Genomic DNA, 16,411 nt, shown 5'->3' with positions numbered 1-16,411 from the left:
GGTTGCTTAGTGCCCACACCTTAATTCATGCTATGTAGACTTTCTCCCAAGACTTAATCCCTGCTACTAAGCATCGTTCTCCTTCTCCACCTCCACCGTGCTGTTTTGCTTTCCTCCAATATCCATTTGTTCTCTGCTTTCCAATTATCCTGTCATGAAATCTGACAATTGCTCCAGGCTGGGTTTTGCAGGAACCCAGCCTAATAAAATATTCCACCAACCATCCATTTCTCCTTCCCTTTCTACCAGCTCTCTGCCTTGCAGCTCTCATGCATCAGCAACTTCCGGTCCAAATATCCCCATTTTGCAGAATGGGCAAATTGCTTCGGGAGATGCTTGGAGGGTCAGGTAGGGGAGGTCCTTGGTGCCAGAGATCTTGGACCTGTAGCTCTGGTAGGTGGGATTCATGAAAATCATCATCCAGACCTTCTCTCCCCTTTTCATGTGGGGCAGGCAACTTAATAAATAGGATAAATTAGCAGTAGCAGAATCATTTACATTGCAGGTCATCTAAGGTTTGGAGATAATCGGTTGTACCCTGGTATGTTGTCCAATTACCACAATTGGACAATGTGACCAGTGATACTTGGGGAGGGGATCTTTTACTATTTTAATTATACCGAAACTGTAGGGAAAACTTAGAGTTGGTTTTACACTTGATGGTGTCTATATGATGTACCCAATAAAGAAGTTCTTTGTGGAGGATTCTGGTCTCAAGAGTTCGGATTTGCTTGGGTTCGTTATTCGGAATCATGACAAGTTGTTTTTGTGGGTGTCAGACAACTTAAACCCCTAAGTAGAAATGATCCTTGCAGGGGTGGGTTTCAAAAATTGTTCGAACCACCTCTGTGGGCGTGGCCTCCTTTGTGGGAGTGGCTTGCCACCCATGTGACCGGATGGGAGTGGCTTGCCGCCCATGTGACCGGATGGGAGTGGCTTGCCGCCCATGTGACCGGATGGGAGTGGCTTGCCGCCCATGTGACCGGATGGGAGTGGCTTGCCGCCCATGTGACCGGATGGGAGTGTCCAAGACGATGTTATTACTAGATATTACTAATTACTAGATATTATTAATATTACTAGATCATTATTAATGCATAGATAACTGTGGGACATTACACACCCACCCACACCCACAAACTATGACAGTGCTAGGAAAACACCAAAAAAATAAAAATCCCCCCCCCCCAAAAAAAAGAAAGACTGCCAATGAAACCAGTTTTTTTTTTCCTAAGCCTAAGAACAGGAAAGACAAAGTCACTGGAATAAAAACCATCAAGGCAATGTGGAAAATTATAAAGGACAGGCACTCACAGAACCATCAACCACCTCAGAATTACCTAAACAAGTAAGGTGACCAGATTTTCAGATTCGTAAAGAGGGACACCATTGACCGGGGGGAGGGGGGAGCTAGGCCGCGGCAGTTACTGCCAGCCCGCGACCTCGCTAGGGACGTCTGGTCACCTTAATTATATACATCCTCTCTCTCTCTATCCATCCATCCATCTGTCTATCTGCCTGCCTATCTAGTTATGGTATCCCTCTCCCTCTTTCCCCCTCTCTTTCTCCATCCATCTATCTGCTTGCCTACCTATCTCTCTCTCTTTCTCTCTATCCATCCGTCTATCTGCCTGCCTATCTGTCTATCTAGTTATGGTCTCTCTCTCTCTCTCTCCCTCTCCCTCCCTCATTATCATCTATCTCAGTGTTTCTCCACCTTTTTATAAAAATATTTTTTTTTATTTTTTTTGTTACAGACGACACATGCCCACAATAATAAAAACAAAACAAAACAAAAAGAAAAAAACCCATCATCACATATAGCATATAGTTTGGTTACAAGTGTTTTAACATTTATCATTCTTATACATTTATTATTTCATTTAATAGGTTATAATATACAGTTTGGGTTGCTTTGTTTACCATCCCTTCCTCCTGTTATAACACTACCTTATTTTCCCTTTCTTTTCTCCCTTCCTCCCTTCTCTACTTTCCTCCTTCTTCCTCTCCTTCCCCTTCCTTCTTCCCTTACCTTTCTCCTACTCCTGCTCTTCCTCTTCCCCTTTCTACCCTCTCTCCCCCTCTTTCTCTCCTTTCCATCCTCCTCTCCTTACCTCTTTCTTCTTTCCCCCATCTTCCTTTCATTCTCTCCTCCTTTCTCCCTTTCTCCCAACTCCCTTTCTGGGAGTTGAAGTCCACACACTTTCAAGTCTCCAAGGTGGAGAAAGACTGATCTATCTAATTAATATAATTATTTCTCCCTCTCTTTTTCACTCTCTCTCCAGCGCATACACGCAAATGCATAGGGCAGCCCACCTCACACACAGGTAACTCCGGGCGGCTTACGGGAAGAGGACAGCTCACCCACACGGGGGGGGGCAGGATTTCGCCAAGAAAAGTTAACTTTCCTGCGAAAGGGGCCGGCAGCCTCTCAGCTCTTCCTGGCCGGGAAGACCTCCCCCCACTTCCACTCCTGCGACCCTCCTCCCGCCTCCTCGGAGCTTCAAGCAAGCTAACTGGGAAGGCCGGGGAAGAAGAAGAAACGGCAGCGCGAGGTCAGCGGTCCTTGGGGGCGCGGCGGAAGCCCTGCCAAAGCGCTCCTTTCCCGGCTCGGCTACCATTGCTGCTGCTGCGGGCGGAAGGAGAGGAGGAGGAGGAAGAAAATAAAGCGGCGAGATGGTCCCTGCAGCCGCCGACGCGGGAAAGGTGCGCTTTGACAGCCCTGCCAAAGCGCTCCTTTCCCGGCTCGGCTACCATTGCTGCTGCTGCGGGCGGAAGGAGAGGAGGAGGAGGAAGAAAATAAAGCGGCGAGATGGTCCCTGCAGCCGCCGACGCGGGAAAGGTGCGCTTTGACAGCCCTGCCAAAGCGCTCCTTTCCCGGCTCGGCTGCCATTGCTGCTGCTGCGGGCGGAAGGAGAGGAGGAGGAGGAAGAAAATAAAGCGGCGAGATGGTCCCTGCAGCCGCCGACGCGGGAAAGGTGCGCTTTGACAGCCCTGCCAAAGCGCTCCTTTCCCGGCTCGGCTGCCATTGCTGCTGCTGCGGGCGGAAGGAGAGGAGGAGGAGGAAGAAAATAAAGCGGCGAGATGGTTCCTGCAGCCGCCGGCGCGGGAAAGGTGCGCTTTGACAGCCCTGCCAAAGCGCTCCTTTCCCGGCTCGGCTACCATTGCTGCTGCTGCGGGCGGAAGGAGAGGAGGAGGAGGAAGAAAATAAAGCGGCGGGATGGTCCCTGCAGCCGCCGACGCGGGAAAGGTGCGCTTTGACAGCCCTGCCAAAGCGCTCCTTTCCCGGCTCGGCTACCATTGCTGCTGCTGCGGGCGGAAGGAGAGGAGGAGGAGGAAGAAAATAAAGCGGCGAGATGGTCCCTGCAGCCGCCGACGCGGGAAAGGTGCGCTTTGACAGCCCTGCCAAAGCGCTCCTTTCCCGGCTCGGCTGCCATTGCTGCTGCTGCGGGCGGAAGGAGAGGAGGAGGAGGAAGAAAATAAAGCAGCGGGATGGTCCCTGCAGCCGCCGACGCGGGAAAGGTGCGCTTTGACAGCCCTGCCAAAGCGCTCCTTTCCCGGCTCGGCTGCCATTGCTGCTGCTGCGGGCGGAAGGGGAGGAGGAGGAGGAGGAAGGTAAAGCGGTGGGGTGGTCCCTGCAGCCGCCGAGGCGGGAAAGGTGCGCTTTGACAGGGCTTCCTCTCCGGAGAGGCGTTTTTTAAAAAGAAAAACCCTGCAGGCACCCAGCGACAGGGGCTAGGAGCTAGGAACCCGGAAGTTAATTACTTCCGGGTTCACTGACGAACCGGATCGCAAGAACCGGTGCGAACCGGTAGGAACCCACCCCTGGATCCTTGGCTCCATTTGTTGGGAATGGTATAGTTTTATTACGAGTGAAGTGTATTGCAGCAATGAAAAGCCAGAACTGAGAATTGCATGCCCAAATTGCTATGTTCTACTTTCCCCTCTTTAACTGCCCCTGACTGACCACTGCCCCTTTGTAACCAATCAAGTTCATGCAAGATGTTTTCACGCGGTCAGTCTGCATGCAAGTTGGTTTGCATCTTCCTCCTTCTCCCAGCTGGGTGACCTTGAGGCAGCATCTCAAGGAAATACAGCACATACTTTCATTTTCCCAAGCATTCCCTCCTCCTCCATTCCCCCTTCCCACCGTTCATGGAACTCTGTCACCACATAGCAGTGACGTACAAGCAAACATAAGATGGCAGCTGACGGAAAGCAGAGAGCACTATCAAGGAAACAGTTTTCACCCAAGAGTTAGGGCTAAGATACAGAATCTTGGAAGGAGGAAAGACATGATGGAATGTACCTATAAATGGGAAGGTGGTGGAGATTGATGATTTGATGGACTACAGGGTAGGAGTAGTTTCCCAACATGGAGGGAACTCTTTCCAAGGAGGGAGGGGGGGAAGCACATTCCAGAGCTGGACCAGAGAAAGAAGAGGGAGTCAAGCTATTCTCCAAAACACCTGAGGGCAGGACAAGAAACAATGGATGGAACCTAATTAAGGAGACAAACAACCTGGAATTAAGGAGAAACTTCCTAACAGTGAGGACCATAGGTGTTAAACTCACCATGTCCCCTTGCTGTCATGTGACAACATTTCCCTCATTGTGGAGCTGGAGTGGCCGTGACCCACATGTGATGCACTCAGCCTGTGGGTTGCCAGTTTGACACCCTTGGTGAGGACAGTTAACTGGTGGAATAGCTTACCTTCAGAGGTTGTAGGTGCTTCATCACTGGAGGCTTTTAAGAAGAGACTGGACAATCACTTGTCTAAGATGGTATAGGTTCTCCTGCTTAAGCAGGAGATTGGACTAGAAGACCTCCAAGGTTACTTCTGTTATTCTGCTTGAGCAGGGGATTGGACTAGAAGATCTCCAAGGTCCCTTCCAGCTCTATTCTGATTCAAGAAGATATTTAGGACAGTCACTCCCTAGAATCTCCTAGAATATATCTACAGTATTAGGGTGAGAGTACTATGGGCTTAATCTTGCAAGATTCTGTCTATTGTGTGTAAGCAAATAGAGAACCAAACTTTGACTGGATTGTTCTATGTCAGGGGTGTCAAACCCGTGTCATCATGGCATCATCATGTGACATATTGTGACCTTTATCCCCTCGCTAAACCGGGCCTGGGCATGGCCAGCGAGTGATGCATCAGACCATGGGCTGTGAGTTTGACACCCCTGCCTATGTCATTCTTGGGATGAGCCTGACAACATCAGAACTTCTAGCCCCTTTTATTAGTAAGATTAAGGCAAAATATTTCACAATGCTTAGAATTTCTTCTTGCTGGGAATTTCCACACTTGGACTGAGCTGTCTATGAAATAAACTACTAACAATCTCCTGTCCTATAACATCTATTGGTTGGCTATGTCTAAAATTCCTCCTGTTATTTTTCTAGCCACACCACGTGATGGGTACTCTGGGGCTGTTTTTCTCTGCCCCTACCGGAGATGAAAGGGTCTGGACTCTGGATCCTGTTGACAGCCCCACATTTGAGGCTGCCCAAGTCTTTTAATAACAGAGAGAAACTTCATTTATAATCTAGTGCTTTCCTTACCTTTGATGTCAATCCATTCTGCTCTTTGTATTTTGGGGAACAGAGCACAGTGGTTTGGCCAAATGCCATCGTTTCAAATCTATTATCTCCTGCTGGTATTTCCTTTTGATTTGCCCAGTGGGCATGGATGTGATATCATATCTAGCCACAGGAGAAGAACAGCAAGTTGCTGTTCTAAGAAGGGTGGACGTGGGTTTGTTTTGGCTTGAGCAATACCCAAAAGACCTGTGCTAAATCAAGAATAAACCTGAAATCATATCCAGGGTAAACCAAGGACTGAATGTTTTATGCTGACTAACTAGAACAGGAGTCAGCAACATGTGGCTCTGGAGCCGCATGTGGCTCTTTCATCCCTCTGCTGCGGCTCCTTGTCACCAGTTGGCGCCACAATTTGGAGAGGAGCTTCCAGTTTTTTGGGGGGGCATGGCATGCCAGGAGGAGATGTTATGGCAAGGGGCAGGTTTTTCAGTTAGCTCCACAATTGATAGGGCTTTCGGTTAGGACAGGTAGACGAAAAAGAAGACTCTATGGTAGGGAAACCGGACTTCCAGTTAGCAGAGGAAAAAAAGGTGCCACACTAGGAGGAGACTCTATCGTAGGGGAACAGGACTTCCGGTTGGCTCCAGAATTGAATGGGGGGCTTCCAGTTAGGACCTTTGTGGCTTTTTGATTGTTTAAGGATGCTGACCCTGGATTTAGAAGGATGAAAAGTTATTCTACCATTCCCACCACCATGAAGGAATCCTTCATTTTGGAGATGGGAAGATGACATCCTGATAAGACACAGAACCACATTTACATACGCTGCCTTATCATCATCTTTTCAGGGACTCGTGTTAGTAACTGGGGAGGGGGGGAATCCCTGGTTTTGTCTTCAGCATCTTTTAGGAAAGTTCTCATGCTGGGAACCTAGAGAAGTTCCATCGCTATATAGAATGTGGACAAATAATCAGGCAAAATAAAAAGTGGCTCAAGCAGGAGATCCTAGGCTATTCAGACAAATGGTTGTTCAATCTCTTCTTAAAATCTTTAAGTGTTGGAGCATTCACAACTTCTGGAGGGAAGTTGTTCCACTGATTAAATGATCTAGCTGTCAGGAAATTTCTCCATAGTTCTAAGTTGCTTCTCTCCTTGATTAGTTTCCAACCATTGCGTCTTATTCTGCCCTCAGATGCTTTGGAGACTAGCTTGACTCCCTCTTCTTTGGGGCAGCCCCTGAGATATTGGAACACTGCTATCCTGTTTCCCCTAGTCCTTCTTTTCATTCAACTACACATACTCAGTTCCTGCAACTGTTCTTCATATGTTTTAGTCTCCAGTCCCCTAATCATCTTTGTTGCTCTTCTCTGCACTCTTTCTAGGGTCTCAATTGCTCAATTTCCTCCTTTGACCCTTGTTACCTTACAGAGCACTATAGATGCAGCCAAATCTGCCCTTCCTCCCCCATTAGCCAGCCTTGGTTGAACCTTCTCAAGGAAATGGGCCGTCATCCTTGAAAGCACTAAACATTCTCTGCAGATAAGAGAAGAAAAATTATTCCCTCTGGGCCCTCATTTATACTTTCAACTGCTCAGTTCCCAGCCTTCTTCCTCTCTCTTTCTGTCCACAGGCCCTAGATCAATAATGTTTTACTTTCCAGGAAAGGTTGTTTGAGGTAATTGACTCAATGAAGTTGACTACACTGGCTGGGTCATGGTCAGCCTGCTTTCTTTGATCTGGGGAGAGGGATCTTTTTAGGTCAGACTGAAGAGCCACACTAACTCAACCGTGGGGACCTCTTGTCATTATAAGTGAGCCTGTATCATCATGGGAGAAAAGGGACTTTTTAGAGAATGTGATTAGGAAAATACTAGAATGTGCAGAAAAGAATAGATTGACACTGGCTATCAAAGAGAAAGAAGAAACTGGTTATTATGCAATTTGGGAATCATTTTACTGGTGGTTAGAGAATAGACATAAGAATTAATAATAAAAGAAGTTGTGCCAAGTATAGAAAATGTATTAACAGTTAATATAATTACCCTGTTTTCCCCAAAATAAGACCTCCCTGGATAATATATTGCAACACAGCAGCAGCCATGAGGTGACCACGCTTGCTGCCTCCTGCACCTCAAAAATAATAAGACCTCCCCGAAAACAAGGCCAAGTGCTTATTTTGGGGGTCAAGACCCTGTCTTATTTTCAGGGAAACACGGTAATAGAGTTAAATAAATCATAATGAGGATTGTTATAGTATTAGACATTGAAGATATTGGAAATTAAGAATATATTAAATAATGAATATGATTGTAAACTTTAATTGTTGGCACAAAGTATTTGTACCCAGACGACATACTGTTTAATAGAAAATGGATTGTTTATATAAAAAATAAAATAAAATGTGTGTGTGTGTGTGTGTGTGTGTGTGTGTGTAAAGGAAAAGTTATTCATGATAGGAAGTCTCAGGGTAGCTTCTTTATCAGAGTCTGATTCTGATCACTGCTGCTAGTATCCTTTTCAAGCTCAGTGCCATGCAGAAGTGTTGGGTGTTAGCTCCCATCCATCATCCTGCAGTTAACATGATGGTATCTTTGCCCATACAACTGCAGAATATCAAGTTGGAGAAGTTTGGGCTCACAGCTGCTGATTGACAGTTCCTTCTGCAGCTCGCTCTTTCAGCAATGAGTGAAGGATCTTCTCTTTAACCCCCTTCCATATTACTATAGGTCTTCTAGAAGTCCTGTTGCACTGTTGTTCTTAGGAAATGAATGGAGGGTCTTCTCCTCAACTTCCTTCGATGTTCTGTCTTTTAGCAGGACATCTTTGATGTTCTTAGGAAATGAGTGGAGGATCTTAACCCCCTTCCATGTTGTGTCTTCTAGAAGTCCTGATGCATTGTTGTTCTTAGGGAATGAGTGGAGGGTTCTTCTCCTTCTATATTGTGTCTTCCAGAGGTCCTAATGCTTTGTTCTTCTTAGGGAATAAGTGGAGAATCTTAACCTCCTTCTGTGTTGTGTCTTCTAGATGTCCTGAGGCTTTCTTGTTCTTAGGGAATGGGTGGAGGGTCTTCTCAATTTTCTTCCATGTTCCTTCTTTTAGGCAGGACATCTTTGATGTTCTTAGAAAATGAATGGAGAATCTTAACCTTCTTCCATGTTGTGTCTTCTAGAAGTCCTGATGCATTGTTGTTCTTAGTGAATGAGTGGAGGGTCTTCTCCTTAACCTCCTTCCGTATTACTGTAGGTCTTCTAGAAGTCATGAGGCATTGTTGTTCTTAAGAAATGAATGGAGGGTCTTCTCCTCAACTTCTTTCCATGATCTGTCTTTTAGACATCTTGAATCTTTGGTGATCCTAGAAAATGAACATAGGATCTTAACCTCCTTGTTCTTAAGAAATGAATGGAGAATCTTCTCTTTAACCTCTTTCTATGCTGTGACTTCTAGAAGTCCTGATGCTTTGTTATTCTTAGGGAATGAGTGGAGAATCTTAACCTCCTTCTGTGTTGTGTCTTCTAGATGCCCTGAAGCTTTCTTGTTCTTGGGAAATGAGTGGAGGGTTCTTCTCCCTCCATGTTGTATCTTCTAGAAGTCCTGATGCTTTGTGGCTCCTTCCTTGGGTGCTGCTCCTAAACAAAGCCAAGCCCTGACCATGAATGAAGAAAAGTGCCTTGGCTGAATGGGGAGGAGAAACTCTAACCCGTTGACCATAGCTATTGCCTGAAGGGATAGTCACCGCTCCTCCTCCACCCCCTTTGAGGCATCTTGTAACATAGGGCTCTGATTGTTATCCTTAGGTGACCCTGAATCCATGCGACTCATAGGAAGCAAGGCTCAGCAAGCAACCTTGGACCAAGCTGGGCATCCCTCTTATAAAGTTTTGATTTATTCTCATCCTCTTTTCCAATAGCCACCCCTGTCATCTCGTATTACCTCCCTCCCGCTTCCAAATGCACAATGCCTGCGAGGTTCAATCGGGCTAAATCCATTTAAATGCAGTCTCTCCGACCTGCAATTGAATTTAGGATTAGCCTGTCAGTCTCCCGCTGTTTACCTTTAGTCCTCTCCTCCCAGCTTACACTGATAGAAGCAGATTTTACCTTGCAATTGCATTTGAGCTGAAGCTCCAAGCGTTTCTTTCCCAGCTGGCTCAAACTTGGCTTCCCAATGTTGAGCTGGATTTACTTGATGACCTGGAATAGAAGCCCCCGGTTACTCACTCACGCCCCACCAGCATGGATCTGTCTCTTTGCAATACCGATCAAAACCAGTTGGCCATCACTAGAGCTGTCCATGTGGGGAAACAGTTATATTTTTAGACTGTGTTCTCACGACTCTTCTCCTAGGGGAATTCTATTTATAGAGGACAAAACCGAACAGGAATAATTGAGGGATAGGGAACCGGAGATCATTTCTCCCTGCACATTCCAGCTGGCAGGTGACACCGCGGCAAAGCAGAACCTTTCTGAAATGGGGGGCTTCGATGTGACAGCTGCCGGGGAGAACTTCAGCCACTTTCACGGTGTTTGTTCTGATCTAGGCTTCCCCAAAAAGCACGAAGCCGAATCCTGGTCCCAACAAAACCCCTTTTATTAAATGAATGTGAATTCCTCTCATTCACCTTCAGCAAAGGCCTGGCAAACAGTCTTTCAAAGGAGTATTTATGACCACAGACCTTATCTATCTTGGCAAGCTGCCATGTAAATATTTTCCAATGTGCAAAGGAAAGACTGGGCTCAGAGTCTCTCAGATTCATGGACAGATCTTCACACTCCTGAAAGAAACAAATGAAGGAAGGAAGGAATTGTTTCCTGCAAAAGCCCACTCCCCTTTCACACTTCTTCTATTTCCTATGGGAGGGGCCATTCACCGTCCACCTGTGGCCTTACTCCCAAGTCGACCCTGATTTCTTAGCTGTTCTTTTCTTCTGGCAGCTCTGCGCATGTGCACACTGGGAACAGGCTCCAGCTGTTCCTCTGTCTCACTGCTGTCTAGCTCCAAAAGCAGCTGAGAACTGACAGACGGCCTTGGGCCCATCTCTGCCTCCAATGCAGAGCCCTCATCAGAGCCTTCCCCAGCCTCCAAGACTGGTCCATGTTCCTCCCCAACCTCCTCACTGTCTGACTCTGCTGCCAGCTCTGCTGCTGGGTCTCCATAGGAAGAGACATTCCCTAAAATAAGTGTCTTAAGCTGATGAGATGTCCAACAGCCCCTATGCAGGAATGAACCATTTAGGTGAGGATCATAAACTACGTATAGTATTTATTGAAGGGTGCAGAAATGAAGAATCCAAGAATGTCAGTGATTGCTGTGGTTCAGACACCAGTCTGGTATATGAAAATGAAGATCCTCAAATCATCTTGCATGGCATTGCCTTCTTAACCCATGTGGCAGCCCCCACTCTTTTGAGTAGAACAGGCTGTTTCTGTTCATCTGTTTTATTTCTAACAGTGAAATCTGCCGATATGTTTCTTCTAACCGACTGTGAGAATGAACTGTAATATCAGAGGCTTAACTCATCTATTTTATACTTCTGGGGTTCAGGAGGGGCAGAAATAGGAAAATCTGGGTTGCTCTCATTCAGTACATTTAGAGCCGCAGTGGGACAGTGGTTAGAGTGCAGTACTGCAGGCTACTTCTGCTGATCACTGGCTGCCTGCAGTTTGGCAGATCGAATCTCACCAGGCTCAAGGTTGACTCAGCCTTCCATCCTTCCAAGGGCTGTAAAATGAGGACCCAGATTGTTGGGAGCAAGAGGCTGACTCTGTAAACTGCTTAGCGAGGACTGTAAAGTACTGTAAAGTGATTTATAAGTCTAAGTGCTATTGCTATTGCCCTTCCTTCCCTTCCCTTCCCTTCCTTCCTTCCTTCCTTCCTTCCTTCCTTCGAATGCAGTATTGCAGGCTAACTCTGCCGACCGCCAGCAGTTCGATCCTGACTGGCTCAAGGTTGACTCAGCCTTCCATCCTTCCAAGATCTGTAAAATGAGGACCCAGATTGTTGGGGGCAAGAGGCTGACTCTGTAAACTGCTTAGAGGAGGCTGTAAAGTACTGTGAAGTGGTTTATAAGTCTAAGTGCTATTGCTATTCCTTCCTTCCCTTCCCTTCCCTTCCCTTCCCTCCTTCCCTCCCTCCCTCCTTCCTTCCCTCCCAGTGGTTAGAATGCAGTATTGCAGGCTAACTCTGCCAATTGCCAGCAGTTTGATCCTGACTGGCTCAAGGTTGACTCAGCCTTCCATCCTTCCGAGGGGGGTAAAATGAGGACCCAGATTGTGGGGGAATATGCTGACTCTGTAAACCACTTAGAGAGGGATGTAAAGCACCATGAAGCGGTGTACAAGTCAAAGTGCTATTGCTATTTCTATTTGCTCCCCCAGGAGCTGCAAAAATAAATGCAGAATAAAACCGAGTTGGCAGTCTAATTTACATTTTGTCCATCTTCTTGACTTGTCTGTAAATCTTGCTTGTTGAGACTCTTGTCCTCTTCTTCATAAACTAGCTCACCTGGTAGAAGGTCAGGGTGATGGCTTAGGATCATAGGATTGGAAGGTTCCTGAAAGTCTTCTCCTCCAACCTTCAGCCCACGACAGGAATCTTCAGACCATTCCACATAAATTTCTGCCCATCCTTTGCTTGATGACTTCCAGTGACAAATCCCCTGTGAATACAGGAGACAGGCTGTTCCATGGCTCCTGATTTCTCATCACCGTGAAATTTCTTCCTATACCCAATTTTGGACTTCCTCTGTAAAAATGTCCACCTACTGGTTCTTCTCTTAGTCCCAGGCCTTGTGGAGAATAAATCCATACCTTTTCCCCTTGTGACGTTCCTTCGTGCGTTGGAAGACTATCATGTCTGGCCTTAGCTCTTTCTCCTTTAGATGAAACAGCCCCATCAATTAATCTTATTTAGCTATTTATTTTATTTATTTCATCAAGCATGTATCGGAGAACATGCATAAGTATAAACATGATTTTGAATACATGAAATGGATACGAATAAAAGGGAACATTAGGACAGGGACGGTAGGCACATTGGTGCGCTTATGCATGCTCCTTACAGACCTCTTAGGGATGTGGTGAAGTTGACAGTAGACAGTCTTAGGTTAAAGTTATGGGAGTTTGGGGAAGAAACCACAGAGTCAGGTAGAGCATTCCAGCCATTGACCACTCTGTTGCTGAAGTCGTATTTCTGGCTATCGAGTTTAGAGCGGTTTACTTCAAGTTTGTATCTATTGTATGCTTATGTATTGTTGTGGTTGAAGCTGAAGTAGTCATTGACAGGTAGGACATTGTAGCAGGTAATTTTGTGTACTACGCTTAGGTCAGACCAAAGGCAACATAGTTCTAAGTTGTCTAAGCCTGAAATTTCAAGCCTGGTGGAATAAGGGATTCTGTTGCGAGCAGAGGAGTGGAGGACTCTTCTCGGGAAATACCTGTGGACTTGCTCAATTGTATTAATGTCCAATATGCAGTGCAGGTTCCAGACAGATAAGCTGTATTCGAGAATTGGTCTAGCAAAGGTTTTGTATGCTCTGATTAGCAGTACAATATTACCAGAGAAGAAGCTATGCAAGATTAGGTTAACAACTCTTAATGCCGTTTTGGCAATATTGTTACAGTGGGCTCTGGCAGTTAGATCATTAGAGATGAGTACTCCTCCTTCATCGGTCTTAATCCATAAATCCTTCAACATAGAGTTTGTTCTTCTCTGAACTGTTTCTAGGCAAGAATGAAGTCATAGACCCACAGAAGATTATCCACTCCGGTTTCCTGCTTTAGAGTTTAATTTTTAGGCATTTTCCTCTCCCCAACCCAACAGATTCTTCTCTTGTGAGCCTTGAAGGCATCTGATCTCTGTTAACATAATGGTCCTCTCCAGTCTGGAGATCATGGGTACCAGCCTCAGCAGCTTAATTCCTTGCACAGTTTAATATGTTATTTTAATATGCAATATATTATAATATATTAAATATGATATTACTATACAGCAGGAGGGTCAAACTTGATTTCATTGAGGGCCGCATCAGGGTTGTGTTTGACCTCAGGGTCAGTGGGGCGGTATGGCCAGGGTGGGCGTGGCCAGCTCGACATCACTCATGACAGGGGCGCAATTAGTGGCCCAGGCCGTCTGCCAGCAAAAATGGGCTCCCGACCTCCGTTTTGGGCTGCAACAGCCTCCTGCAACCCTCTGCCAGCGAGCTCCATTTTCATTGGCAGAGGCACTGCAGCAGTAGAGGGATTCAGCCGGTTCGCACCTATTCAGGAAAACTGGTTGTTGGAAGAAATCTCCTTTTGTTTTTTTCCACTTTATGGGGCTAATCCTGTAAGGAAGGCAGGAAGGAAACATTCTGATGTTGTTTCTAGCCTCATCTTTGTTGCCCTGCTTACAGAAACTGCCTCTCCGGTTAACCCTGATCACATTGTAACAGCTAAGGCAAAGCGCCCATCGACAGGAGTGGTGTTGAGTTAGCCACACCCACCCGGTCACATGGCCACTGAGCCCCACCTACCCAGCTGGTCATTAGGGCAGAGAACCGGTTGTTAAATTATTTGAATCCCACCACTGCACTGCAGGCTGGTCCTTCGTGTTTCCAGGATGGCTCTGCGGGCCAGATTTAAACACCCAATGGGCTGGTTCCATCCCACAAGCCTTGCGTTTGACACCCCTGCTACAGAGCTAATTTGGGTTAATTTGGGACATATCTTAATTAACTTGGAGACTTGGACATTGACTTCAATTTGGGATTTGATTTCCATTTAGCCTTCTGCTCTGTTCTTCTGCAGCAAATTGCCTAGCTGGGCCCGGGCAGTAACACCACGAATCTTCTATATCACCGAGAAAGCCTGGAACTATTATCCGTATACCATCACAGGTAAGGAGAAAATCCTAATGGTGTGTGAGAATGACTTTGGCAGAAAGGAGAGAGTTGTGGCTGGCCAGTGGAGCTGGCAGGAGATTCGGACAGTGAGGAGGTTTGGGAGGAAGATGGGCCAGTCCTGGAGTCTGGGGAAGGCTCTGAGGAGGGCTCTGTGTCAGAGGCAGAGAGGGGGCCAGAGCCGTCCGACAGTTATCAGCTGCCTTCAGACATCAGTGGGGCAGAAGAACAGCTGGAGCCTGTTCCCAGTGTGCACATGCACAGAATTGCCAAATGAACAGCTAAGGAAGAGGGGTTGACTTGGGAGTAAAGGCCACAGGTGGACGATGAATGGCCCCTCCCAGAGGAAGTAAAAGAGGAGCGAAAGGGGAGTGGAGATTGCAGGAGACGATTAGTTCACTTAATTGGTTCATGGCCAAGCCAGATAACGTCCATCATTGTAAATTCTCCCTCAAAAGACTTTGCTGGATGTGAGTGAGCAGAACACTCAGTAAATTAATAAAAGGGGTTTTGCCAGGACAAGCGGTTTGCTTCATGCTCTTGGGAAGCCTGGGTCAGAGAGAAAGCCACAAACTAGATACCTGGCGTCTAAACAGCTTTCTCAGCCAACAAAAAGAAAAAAAGGGTTAATCTGGCATCTGTATTTCAGATGGGATCCTCCCTGGTTTTCTGGGGAGTGAAAGGAAAACAGGGGAAAAATACTTTCATTCTTACAACCTTACAAGAGAGATAGACCTCCGGAAGGCAGTCCTCAACAACTGAGCCCAACATTTCTCTTGCTAAGTATGACCTTAGCACTTATGTACGAGGGGAACCTTTACCAGTCTTTACCACCCTTAAAAGATCACTTATCAAGTCTTTTGAGATCTTAGAGGTATGGCAAGTTACTCCCTTTGTCTTTTATTTAGCAGTTATTGGATTTTCCTGCTAGATTTGAGCACAATCTGATTGCTTTTACAGCTTTGAAATTTACTAAAAAACCATCATGGTTACCCCAGGTTACAAAGTGAGTGGTTTCAGTTCAGAGGTGGGCTTCCCATAGTGTAACAACTGCTTTGCCTAGTGCAAAAACCAAAAATGTGAGCATGTGCAGTGTCTGCGCTTGTGTGTGGCTTCAAACACACGGCGACTTCATGCACGAGGCTTCCAGAAGACCTTCTTGGGTGGCCACGGTGAGTAGAGCAGGCGAGGCATGGAAATCATCTCGGCTGCATAGGTGTGGCGAGCGAGCCAGAGAGTGAGATATATAGGATAGGATAGCAGCAGGGGGGGAGGGGGCAGCCGGTGGTCGGAACTACCAGTATGGATGAATCGGTCCGTACCAGCAGCAACCCCCCTCTGCTTTAGTTGTCCAGAAAATGTGTAATGGATCATTCTTCCTTCTCTCCAACCTTAGCTTTGTCTCTTTCTCTGTCTCCCCTTTGCTAACTTGGGATATCTGGAATGATCTCACAATGGGTACAGAGTACACAGTAAGTACTAAGATGCCTTCTTACTTTCAGTACTTCTCTAGCAGAATAGAAGAGAGGACTCAACGACACCATGAGTAACTTCAAGGCATTCAGTGGAGTCCTTGGTGCTCTCTGAGATTGGTTATTTTCTTGCAGACGCTTCATAACCCAACTAGGTAACATCATCAGTGCTGGAAGGGAGAGGGGTTTGTCCTTTATAGAAATACCAGTGGTTTCCCTGTCAATGTTAGTAGTTCCTTGATTATGCTATTGTTTGCTCTTCGTTTGTCTGAATTGCAGATTAGTCTTTGCAGAAAGGGAACATCTGTGTTGTGGGCCACCAACAGCCAGCAAAGCTGGCAGCAGATTCGGACAGTGAGGAGGTTGGGGAGGAACCTGGGCCAGTCCTGGAGTCTGGGGAAGGCTCTGATGAGGGCTCTGTGTTGGAGGCAGAGAGGGGGCCAGGGCTGTATGCCAGTTATCAGCTGCCTTCAGAGTCAGACATTAATGAGGCAGAGGAACAGCTGGAGCCTGTTC

The 16,411-nt window shown here is 46.6% G+C and overlaps 1 protein-coding gene across 2 annotated transcripts in view; it reads left to right on the top strand.

The window, feature by feature from the left end:
* Positions 1-16,411, top strand: part of LOC116517331 (cytoplasmic phosphatidylinositol transfer protein 1-like) — a 61,253-nt gene that overhangs the window by 27,081 nt on the left and 17,761 nt on the right. For both annotated transcript variants that reach the window (XM_032230227.1, XM_032230225.1), the window contains exons 4-5: positions 14,332-14,420; positions 15,888-15,895. In XM_032230227.1, coding sequence (XP_032086118.1) covers positions 14,332-14,420; positions 15,888-15,895 — 97 coding nt within the window. The remainder of the gene's footprint in view (positions 1-14,331; positions 14,421-15,887; positions 15,896-16,411) is intronic.

The sequence above is a fragment of the Thamnophis elegans genome, chromosome 14 (assembly GCF_009769535.1).
Source record: "Thamnophis elegans isolate rThaEle1 chromosome 14, rThaEle1.pri, whole genome shotgun sequence".
Taxonomy (NCBI): domain Eukaryota; kingdom Metazoa; phylum Chordata; class Lepidosauria; order Squamata; family Colubridae; genus Thamnophis; species Thamnophis elegans.
The sequence above is the reverse complement of the archived record's forward strand: the minus strand, read 5'-3'. Positions and strand labels throughout refer to the sequence as shown.